The sequence below is a fragment of the Entelurus aequoreus genome, linkage group LG06 (genome assembly GCF_033978785.1).
Source record: "Entelurus aequoreus isolate RoL-2023_Sb linkage group LG06, RoL_Eaeq_v1.1, whole genome shotgun sequence".
Lineage (NCBI taxonomy): Eukaryota > Metazoa > Chordata > Actinopteri > Syngnathiformes > Syngnathidae > Entelurus > Entelurus aequoreus.
The window spans coordinates 52,435,518-52,447,920 of NC_084736.1; the positions used below are offsets into that span (position 1 = coordinate 52,435,518).

Genomic DNA, 12,403 nt, shown 5'->3' on the forward strand with positions numbered 1-12,403 from the left:
AAAAACGAATTAGAACTCTATCCACCTCTAACAACCAAAAAGCTGTGAAAACTATAATGCTGTGCTCCAAATTTGGATTATTTATGGAACTTGTGTGAGCCTATGGCTTATATATATATATATCCATCCATCCATTTCTACCGCTTATTCCCTTTTAGGGTCGCGGGGGGCGCTGGAGCCTATCTCAGCTACAATCGGGTGGAACCTGGACAAGTCGCCACCTCATCGCAGGGCCAACATATACATATGTATATATATACAGTATATATATATATATATATATATATATATATATATATATATATATATATATATATATATATATATATATATATATATATGTATATATATATATATATATATATATATATATATATATATATATATATATATATATATATATATATATATATATATATATATACAGTAATATATCCATCCATCCATCCATCCATCCATTTTCTACCGCTTATTCCCTTTTGGGGTCGCGGGGGGCCCTGGAGCCTATCTCAGCTACAATCGGGCGGAACCTGGACAAGTCGCCACCTCATCGCAGGGCCAACATATACATATATATATATACAGTATATATATATATATATATATATATATATATATACATATATATATATATATATATATATATATATACAGTAGTATATATATATATATATATTGCATTCTATTTTAGTTACTTTATTGAGTTTACAACCCCCCTGGCGCTGTTTTGTACTGTTTTTGTACTTGTTTTGATTATTATTTATTGATTGTATGTAAATGTTGCATATTATAAATAAAGGTTTATAAAATAAATAAAAATAAAACATTAAAAACTATGCACAGAGCTCCGCTCCTCATGCGCCCTCCCGCCCTACGACACCGGTTCTATAGGGGACGTCACTCCAAAAGCGGGCGACAAATGGCCTCTGGGGGGCGTTCACGTACAATAGGTTATCCGTCGATTACTCAAAAACTAGTTGATATTATCGGGAAATGACTGCTGAATCTGGCATTTTCAAGAGCAAAAAAGTACATAAGGAGAACGTGTTGGGGAAATGTCGGTCATCTGGACGTTGCGGGTCCTTTAATGGACGGACTGAGTTGGGTCCCTGGTGGGCGTAGCGTAGAAAGTTGAAATCCCAATCATGTATTTTACTCTTTGCTCTCCAGCTCTTTTATCTGCCGCCGGGGAAATGGAAGCCAGATGCGATGATGTCAGCGCGTGTGCCGTGACGTCAGGAGGGGACCAGGGTGGGCGTGGCGTCAAAAATGCACGAATGAAAGACTTTTGAGGTGACTTGTATGCCTCTCAAGATGTGTGGCGATGCAGATCACCATGGCAACGCCCATGTGGTTTCCTCTGATCCCTCACCAGCCCGCCTTGATTAAAAGTTCCCGCTCACCGTGAGGTTCAGTTTAATGATTCATCACTTCTGGGAGATGCTTTTTATTTATTTTTTTGCTGACTCAGCCTCTCCCACAGTTAAAGCAAACTTATTAAACGCTTAGTCTGTCATTTGGGTATTTTTTGGACATCAAAGCTTTCAGTTTAAAGTCATTTAACTGTGACATTGGCCACAATATTAGGTCCACTAATGTGCACCCATGGAAACAAAAAGGTACATAATATTAAATGCCGAACATAACTAAGCATTTTATTTGTTTTATTTTTGTTTTGTGTGTTCAAGCTCATAGGATAAGACCTTAAAGGAAATAAACCCCTAAGTAGTTAAACAAAAATAAAATATACACTCGAGTGGATAGCTGATTTTGTCCACTAGAGCACACAGTTGTACCACTTTCACCATCCTGCATCATATTTAATAGATGACATTTGTTTTTATTATGTAAAACATCAAGAATCGTAATGTGTTTATACATACATATACACACATGTATATAAATATAGTATGTATACACATACATATATATACATGTATGTACGTATATATATATACACACACACGTCTATATATACATGCATTTATGTGTATATACATACATATATTAACATAAAAACATATATACAGTTTACATATATATAACTATATATATGTGTGTATATATAACTATATATGTGTATATATACATATTTATATCGAAATATACATATTTACGTATATAAACATATATGCATAAATATACATACACAATGTGTATGTATATATACATATGTAAACCTACACACATATATATATATATATATATATATATATATATATATATATATATATATATATATATATATATATATATATATATATATGTGTGTAGGTTTACATTTGTATATATACTTTACATATGGATGCATATAGTTATACATACATACATATATACAAAAATATATTTGTATAACTATGCATCCATCCATACATGTAGTATACAATAAAGCCGTGTCATTCATTAATCTACAATTTGCATATGCCAACAAAAGTCCATAATAAACACAAGAAACCAGTTCAAAAGATTATTTGTTTTATTAAAATCCATGTCAAACATCAAAATACTGAAATGGCAAAAAGAACCAAAAAAAAAAGGTTTTCATATTTTGGGGGGATTTTTGTGTCTTTTTTTTTTTTTTTTTTTTTTTTTACAAATTATAGCAGTTAAAAAAAAAAATAATAATAAGTACAAACTGTTTCCAAACACTTTTGCAAACATTCTGATTGTTGACTTGTCTTCTCTTCTTCGTTGTGACGAAAGCCCTTAATAGTCGGCGAGGGTGTGCCATTGGTTTTCATGGTCACCAAATACACAAAAGTCACATGGAAACAAAAGTGCACAACAACGGTATTCACATCGCGCACGTCTCCTCACACAACTCATCGTCCAAAAAGCTGGACTCAACTTTCGGATAAGAACCGTCTCAATTAAAGCATTGTTAGATTTTAGTACGCATCAACGCAACACGTTGCATCTAAAAAGTGGAAGCGGAATATTACTCTATCAACATATAATACTGTATTTGGTGACAGTGATGAGCGGAGTTCTGATGTGTGTGTGTGTGTGTGTGTGTGTGTGTGTGTGTGTGTGTGTGTGTGTGTGTGTGTGTGTGTGTGTGTGTGTGTGTGTGTGTGTGTGTGTGTGTGTGTGTGTGTTCTTGTATTTCCACCTTTCTTGAGACATCAACAAGGAAAAGTACCTTTCATATGAGGACCGATGAACAAGTTAGGACATAAATCATGGTCCCAATACGGAAAACCATTGCATCTAATAGAGAATGTCTCATTTGGTGGTGAAATCCATCAAAATTAGGGTGGTCCCAAAAAGGAGGGATTTTTCAAATTGACTGTGTCGGTTTTAAAAGTGCTCCCCCTCTGGTCAACATATGAATTAACAAATGTGTGTAAAAATTTGAAGTGCTCCTCCTCTGGCCAACATATGTAATAACAAGTGTGTGTAAGAAATTGAAATGTGCCCCCTTTGGCCAAATTTAATAGAAAAAATAAAATAAATATGTATATAGAGACATACTGTAATAACTTGAAGTAAATAATGAAGATTAAAAACCAATTACAAAGAAAACATTCCAAAAAATACAAATAACTAACAGCTTACATTTCTATATTTGCATAGTGTGTATATATTATTAATGTTGTAAATCTAAATCTTTATATATCTAGAAAGGGTGGTCCTAAAGAGGTAGGCATTTTTCAGAGGTCTCAAGAAGGCAAGAAATACAAGAATGTGTGTGTGTGTGTGTGTGTGTGTGTGTGTGGTTATAGGCTACACAAGAGAAAGTCCAGGCACCTAATAATAATTTTGGAACTGCTGGTGTGCAGGGTTCACACGTGACACCACATCGTAGCAAAACTTGGTCACATGTTATCATCACGGCAAGAACATATTCAAAGCTGCCTGACTGCGTGGTGATTATAAGTAATACAGATTTTTTTTTTATGAGGAATATCGTCGGGCTGCAGGTGCAGGGAGCCTGCAAGTGTGAAGAGTTCACTGAAGGCACGTGGAAGGGAGCAGAACAGTCAGACTCCACACACTGCTCAAAATGTTACCGTGAAAGATGCGCGAAAAAGCACAAATATATATTTTTTTAAGGTGTGACTTGGCGAGCCTCCGCTCAGCAAGGTTAAGGGCGTGGCTACTCCCCAGAAAACATTTTATGGGCATATTTCAGCCCAGATTAACCATAAGGAACTACAAATGATTTATTTCCTATTATTTACTTGAGTAAGGTTGAAAACAATGATTTTCTTTATTTTTATCAAGGTTCTGCACACACCAGGGGAGGCCCGCCACACAGGTTGAAACTCGCAGGCAGAGATTAAGTACAAGAAGAACTACACTGTAAAACTAATCTGTAGATTTTACTGTAAAAAGGATTGTAATTTTACTGTAAATTTAAAAACGATACAAAAGTTATGGTAAAATACTAGTGGTTTTTTTAAATCTTGAATTAAACAGTTTTGACAGTGCATTACTGTAAATGGAAACACGGTAATAATTCTATTTTTTAATAGAAAGTTACGGTGCATCATTGTAAATAAAAATAAAAAACGATACCGCCGCTATTTTTTTACAGTAAAATATTGGCGACTGAGCTGACAAGAGTTTTTCATCTTCAAATCTACGATTGTTGTTTTTACAGTGCATTTTTGCAAAAGGTCTAATTACAGTGCAATACTGTAAACTAAAAAACAATCCCAGTGTTATTTTCACGGTAAAAATACGGCGCATAACTGTAAATGGAAAAACTGCAGCAATGTTTTTTTTGCAGGAAAATTACAGTTCCTGACCGTAAATGAGAAAACAGAACCACTGTAATTTGTAAGGTAAATATACAGTGCATTACTGTAAATTAAAAATGGTATAACTGTAATGTTTACAGTGAAATTATGATGCATAACTGCAAATTAAAAATTTTGCCACAAATTTTTACAGTCAAATTACAGTGCATTACTGAGAATTAAACATGGTACCATTGTAATGTTGACAGTAAATTTACAGTGCATTACTGTGAAATAAAAACAATACCAATATAATTGTTTAAGTAACATTACAGTGCTTCATTGTAAATGAGATATCAATACCACTTTTATTTTTGCGGTAAAGTTACAGTGCATTACTGTAAATTAAAAACAGTACCACTATAATAATTTTTTCACGATAAAATTAGAGTGCATGAAATTAAAAACGGCACCACTGAAATGTTACCAGTAAAATTACAGTACATCACTGTAATTTTTGAAGGTTAAATTACAGTTCATTCCTGTGAATGGGAAAACCAATCTACTGTCAATTATACAGTAAAATTGTAAAGACTGGGTTGTAATTTTTTTTTAAAAATTTTTTACCATAAAATAATCGTTTTTACAGTTACTGTAAATGGAAAACACGGTAACAATGTTATTTCGCTCGGTAAAATTAACAGTGCATTGCTATGAATGGGAACACAGCAACTACTGTTATTTTTACGGTAAAATTCTGGCGACTGCGCTGCCAGTTCAAAAATCGCTTTTACAGCGTGTTACTGTAAAAGGAAAAAAGCTGTACCAATGATATTTTTATGGTAACATACAGTGTGCTGTAATACTGTAAATAGAAAAACACTGTTAATTCTACAGCAAAATTCTGAAGACTGGGTTGCAAATATATATATTTTTCTTTTCATAAAATCGTTTTTACAGCGCATTACTGTAAATGGAAAACACGGTAACAATGTTATTTCTCTCGGTAAAATAAACAGTGCATTACTGTAAATGGGAACACAGCAACTACTGTTATTTTTACGGTAAAATAGTTCGAAAATCGCTTTTACAGCGTATTACTGTAAAAGGAAAAAAGCTGTACCAATGTTATTTGTATGGTAAAATACAGTGTACCGTAACACTGTAAATAGAAAAACAGTATATATATATATTTTTATTTTTTTATTTTTACAGTAAAATCCTTGCAAGCAGCATTTTGACCGTAAAATCTACAGACTTATTTTTACAGTGTACACATGATATCGGTGCGTGAACTTTGGCCAGTGGGATTCGTCTGACTGACATTCTTTAGTTTTTTAACTTACAATTCAGGATGATCTCTTTTTTGTAACAATACTCATAATTCTGTGACATTTGGTCAAAGAGGCTGTGTTGTCGCTACAACACGTCCACATGCATAATGTTGTGTCCATAAGTCTGATATCGTTGATTGCATGCGTGCCAACTCCAACATTCATAGAATTGTATGCATTTCAATATCAGAAATTAGCTTGACACCCTGTATTAATCGTGTAGAAATTCCACTAATATTGTATAAAACAAGCCCGATAATAGTTTTTTTTATAAATGTCCCTGCATATTATGTGTTTAAGCTGTGGTCTGTGTACAAAAAGGTCAAAGAAGATTTGCTACAATCATCTGTAACATGCTAACAAGCACATACACTATTAGACACCTATAAGACAGCAACAATGAAAATAAAAAAGTGCATTCCTCGCTCTAACGACAATCGAGTCGGGCCACCATGCAAATTCACCTCATCCCAATACGTGCGATAACCACGGCCAAAGCAAATAACCCACGTCAAACAAATAATCTGAGGCCATGTGGTCGCAAAGACGTCTCTACCAGATTCTGACGACGTTTGTCCAACTTTAAGGCACTGAGACAAGAGGCGGTTTGGGCCAAAGCAACAATTGGTAAGACAAATCAGTGTTCCATAATCTCCCGCTCACTTTCCTCCGAAGGGTGAGTGTGAGTAATACTTTTTACTTGCGGTTTTCTTTCACAAAAAATAAAAACACTGTCTTGATTCTCACTCCACTCTCATGAGAGTCAAGCCCACTTCTATTTCGGGACTTAATCGCGGCTCTTGAGGAGAAAAGGCGACACACGCCATATGACTCGCACACCTGCAAATAGAACGTCTCACTTCCAGGTAAATTTCCTAACGCCAAAGCAGCAAAAACAGAGAAGTTGTGTGTACTATCAGGACGCTACACGTTGCCAAAAGACCATCTGCGCAGACTCTGTGGTGTACTGAGCACCGTCGTCCAGTCCTACAAAATACACGCAAGGCAAAGGGACTCTTTTTGTTGGTTTTCTTGTCCTGACTGAATGCGTTTTTGTTTTTTTTAAACAACGTCACGGGTCTCGTCCTAAAAACGACATGTTCAGCGAGGATGGAAGCAGAAATGAAGCAAAGTGTGGAAGAAAGAGTATCACAGCTTTGGTATTCAAAGTGAGGTGAACCGAGTTGGAAATGACACGTTGTAGGACATCTTGCTCTCCTTCTGACGCACATCCCAATACTTATGAGGAGTATCAGGGCCACAATAAACCAACAACGAAAATGGATTACATTAACGATTAATAAAGTCTCTTTTTTTGGAGAAAAAAGTTATTAATTTTAAGAGTCATGATGTTGCAAGAACAAAGTTGAAATTTTAGAAGAAAACTGTTGTGATGATGCATAAAGCCGTGGAAATATTTTGAGAGAAAAAAGGGATAACATAGCGACAAGAAAGTGATAATACTGCAGGAAAAATGCCATAATAAAAGTATAATTTTATGAGAAACAAGTCGTAACATTTCGACCAAAAATATTAATAACAGCATGAGGAAATGAGTTGTAACATTAGCAGAAGTTGTAATATGTCAATAAAGTCGTAATAGTATGACAGTAAAGTTGTAATTTTATGAGAAAAATAATTAATACGACACATTAAGTCGTAGTTTATTTTAATAATATAGAAAAAGTCATAAAACGTGCCAAAATAAAAAAATGTTTTTGCAAAGAAATACATTTTAATGTATAATATTGTGAGACTTAAATCATATTATGAGTAAAAAGTGCAAAATAATATTAAGTTTAATACTGAAACTAAAATGTTGAGATTAAGCAATGATATGCTGGAAAAAATTAAAATACTTTTAATGCTGCAAGAATAAAAAATGTTGCAATTTTATGAAATGAATAATAGTATGAGGGGAAAACGTGCAAAATATTAAGTTTAATACCACAACTAAAATGTTGTGAGATTTAGCAATAAAAGACAAAAAAAGAAGAATTACTACAAAATTAATTTTAAAAATAAAGTCAACAACGTTGGGGAAAATATAGAGTCATAATATTCTGGGGAAGAAAAAAATAATGTGCATGAATAAAAAAGTTGCAATGTTATGAAATTAATAATAATATGAGGGGGGGGGAAGTTGTAACATTAGCAGAAGTTGTAATAATATGTCAATAAAGTCGTAATATTATGACAGTAAAGTTGTAGTATTATAAGGAAAAAAAACGTAATGTTAAAAAAACGTGTCTTAATACTACAAATTAAGTCATAGTTTGTTGTAATATTATAGACAGATTCATAATAGGTTCCTAAATATATATTTAACTGCGGGGGAATATATTTTAATGTATAATATTATGACACATAAGTCATATGATGAGTAAAAACTGGTTAATACTTCAACTAAAATGTTGTGAGATTAAGCCACAACATTATGGTGGAAAAATAGGAATATTACAAAAATATATATGATGAGAAATGTAATGGGGAAAACATAACATCGGGAAAATAAAGTCATAATATTCTGGAATAAAAACACTTTTTTTTTTAATGCTGCAACAATAAAAAAGTTGCAATGTTATGAAATTAATAGTATGAGAAAAAAAGTTGTAATATGTCAATAATATTACAGTAAAGTTTTAATATTATGAGAAAAAAATTAACACAAAGTTTGTGTTAATATTAGTATGAGGGAAAAAAAGTTGAATCATTGGCGAAAGTTGTAATATGACGAAAAAGTTATATTATGACAAAAAATACATATTGTTGCAAGTATGAGGAAAAAGTTGTAACATAACCAGAAGTTGTAATAGTATGTTAATGTTTCATAATATTATGACAGTAAAGTTATAGTATTATAAGAAAAAGTGTCATAATATTACAAAAATCGTCATAGTTTGTTGTAATATTAGAGAAAAAAGTGCCAAAATAAAATTGTAAAATTGAAAGGAAAGTGCATTGTAATGTAAAATATAATAACACTAAAAATATGAGGAAAAAGTGCAAAAAGAGTCTTAATAAATTGCGTATTACAACTCAAGTCATAATCTTGTGAGATTAAGCCGTGAAATTGATGAGAACTAATACAAAATAAAGTCATGATAATACCGGGAAAAAGTTGCAATGAGTAAATCATAATGTAGGGAAAATAAATTTCATAACGCTATTGGAAAAAAAAATGTTTTAATCCTGCAAGAATAAAAACATTTTTGCGATAATAAAGTTGTACAGTAATCCCTCACATATCTTCCTAATTAGTTCTGGACCTTATCAAATTAATTTCCAGAAAGCAGGAATTAATAATTATAAATGGAATATTTTCATAGTTGGAGCATAAAAAACCTGTTTACGAACTTCCAAATATGGCGTGTAACATTATTTTATGCCCTCGAGACATCAAATAAACACCTAAATACAAATATTAATCCAATATAGTAGTCTTGCATGAGGCTGAGCCAATCATTGGCCACGATACTGAACATCGTGCTGTGATTGGTTTGGTCTCATTTAGTAGCCAATAATACTGAAATATTGATATTTTTAGTAAAATTTGTCATTTTATGTTTGAAAATGCTTCACTTAGTCCATAAATACATAGAATATGCTTTAAAAAAAAGAACAAAATTGTGTGATGAAGTGCGACGAGAAAAGGACTGTATTTTTTTTGTTTTAAAGAAAAATAAGAGTTTATACGTTTTCGCTCGGAACATAACATCACTGACGTAATTCTGAGTTTATAGTGTGGCCCTAATACTCCGTACATGAAGAGAAAACACAGGTATAAAACTGGTAGTGTGTAGTGCAGGAGCCCTGAACACTGCTACCCCCTAGTGGTACAGTGGTATAAAGGCAGGCTTGCTGAGGCGCTTCCATGCAGCCTAGTTAGTGGTCATGGACGTTACCGTTGTGTTGTTGTTTTTTTAATACTGTATGCATCGTGCCTCCAGGAAGAGGCGTCAAGTAAGGCTCCGTCATTGCTATTGAGTGGTCACTTGGGAAAGTCTCTGAAATGCAGTTTGGCAAGCTTGAGTGTAGGGAATGGACCATGGTGCAGGACGGAGACGGACTAGATAGGTCAGTGGGTGTGGTTAAGCCTCTTAAACTGCAGCATCCAGAAATGTGCTCTGAGTTAACAGTCCAAACTTAGCGGTTGGTCGCCATGTAGAAAGGTGCCGGGGGTTTACAAAATGGACGATTTGTATCAAAGTACTTACAGTTGTGTTGAGTCGATTCCTGGATATCCAGTGCTGGTTGTAGACAGGCAGATCCTGGGCACGGGTTTGTGTGTGTGCAAGCTAACAGTCTGCAATGAAGGCAAAGTTATAAAAAGAAATACAAATTCTGGAGCTGGAAGGTGGAGTCTGGGAGAGATAGAAAGCCCTTGATCCCAGTCCAGTCATTCTACGGACGGGATGACGTCCAAGGGAGTGTGCTGCTGTCCCCCGCAGGCTGGTCAGGTTGTCCGCCATTACTGCACTCTCGCGCTTGTAAAGAGGCACAAAAAGTACATTCCCTCTCCACGCGCTGGCATCCGAGGAACACTGAGTCCGATTTGCATTGAGAGACAAAGAAAAGGCTTCAAACCTACTGGGCGCACGAGGTGCCGACGAAGGGCCAGGCCCGCGGGCGCCTAGGAGACGTGCGGCGAAGAGGACGGGTGTCTCCAGAAACACCAGCCTCGTTTGGTGTGCTGCTTGCGCAGGATCTCTTCCTCGTGCTCCCGCTCCTTCTGGGATCGCAAGTAGCGGTCCTCCTCCTTCAGGAACCACACAGGCGGCCAGCGCTGCTTCTCAAAGTGCTTCTGGTTGTCTGCACACAACCACACATTTATTCATTTACTCCTTATTGGCGGAGGAGTCGTTGAACATCTGTGTGCAGTGGAATCTCGATTAACGAACCCCTCACTGTACAAACTTTATGAACTACGAGCCGAATTAAAATATACTTTTCACAAACTTTGTCTCAGTGTGCGAACCTTTCATCCACCTATTGTGTGCACAGCCATTTTGTGCCCGATAGCACATCCACAGTGGGCGGGCCTAATCGTTCTGCGGCGCTCATTCAGTCAGCTCAGCAGTGCTGTTGTTAGCTACTGTGCTAAGTGCTACTTTGTGTGCTTTTTAGCCTTTGTTAATGCCGCAAGAATAAAAACATTTTTGCGATAATAAAGTTGTACAGTAATCCCTCACATATCCCTCTTAATTAGTTCCGGACCTGACTGTGATCAAATTAATTTCCACGAAGCAGGAATTAATAATTATAAATGGAATATTTTCATAGTTGGAGCTTAAAAAACCTGTTTACGAACTTCCAAATATGGGGTTCAACATTATTTTATGCCCTTAAGACATCAAATAAACTCCTAAATGCAAATATTTACGTGTTTTTTAGTGGCATCCATTGTGGGCGGGCTGATCGAGCTGCAGCGCTCATTCAGTCAGCTCAGCACTGCTGTCCTTAGCTACTGTGCTAAGTGCTAGTTTGTGTACTTGTTAAGTGTTCTTTTTAGCCTTTTCACAGCATTTTTCTAGTTTTGCTAGCTCAATATGAGTCCAAAGTACGCAATGTACAAGCGTAGGTTTCTCTTGTTTATGCTTCTCGCAAGATGGTAATTAAGTACTTATGACACAGTTTACTGATATCGATTGGCCAAATGTATTTGTAAAGTTACTTAACAATATTTTCGTCGGGAGTCGGGACAGATTGTTGGCATTACCCTGCTAAAATGTCTAGTTTGACCGCACGGACCACCATCAAAATAATTATATGTAAGATATATTGCATAGGCCTACTTTGATGGCAAGCTAAGGCCAACAGTAAAATTACCGCCACATTTCGTTCAGCATATCTCCATGTGCATCCAACCTGACGCACTGCATTCTCTTCCATGTACGCACATCACATCTTTCAGTGCAGAGCGCCATTCTATGAGCCAACTCACGTTGTGTGTCATTGACCGGGCTACCGTGCTAAGCATTACACTAGGAGCTGAGCACCATCACACTAAGCATTCGTTGCAAAAACATACTAGCTTTGTTAGACAAGCTCATCGACTGTATTGGATAATATAGTTTACATACCAAATGTTAATTTCCATTTTTACAAGTAATAAGAAAACGTAAATACCTGATTTACCTACCAAGGAGGAAATTAGTAAGTTTGGCGTCAGATGAAAAAATCTTCCCTGCCTTCAAACGTCTCCATTTTTCAAAGGCATCCCCGATACAAATCCTCGTTTTGTTCCTGGCTTTGTCATGAACAAGTTGACATTCGTAATGAGGCCTTTTAGATTTACTAAGGTCTGACATGTTTAGTAACTTTACCAATGGCAGTAGCCAGACGAAGGAGGCGGTGTGTAACTGGCAACCTGGATGTGACACA

At 35.4% G+C, this 12,403-nt stretch overlaps 1 protein-coding gene across 6 annotated transcripts in view; it reads right to left on the reverse strand.

Annotated features, from left to right (window-relative positions):
• Positions 1-2,993: 2,993 nt before the first annotated feature.
• Positions 2,994-12,403, reverse strand: part of rhobtb4 (Rho related BTB domain containing 4) — a 117,077-nt gene continuing 107,667 nt past the window's right edge. For all 6 annotated transcript variants that reach the window (XM_062050963.1, XM_062050964.1, XM_062050965.1 and 3 more), the window contains one exon: positions 2,994-10,831. In XM_062050963.1, the coding sequence (XP_061906947.1) occupies positions 10,653-10,831 (179 nt within the window). In that variant the 3' untranslated portion in view covers positions 2,994-10,652. The remainder of the gene's footprint in view (positions 10,832-12,403) is intronic.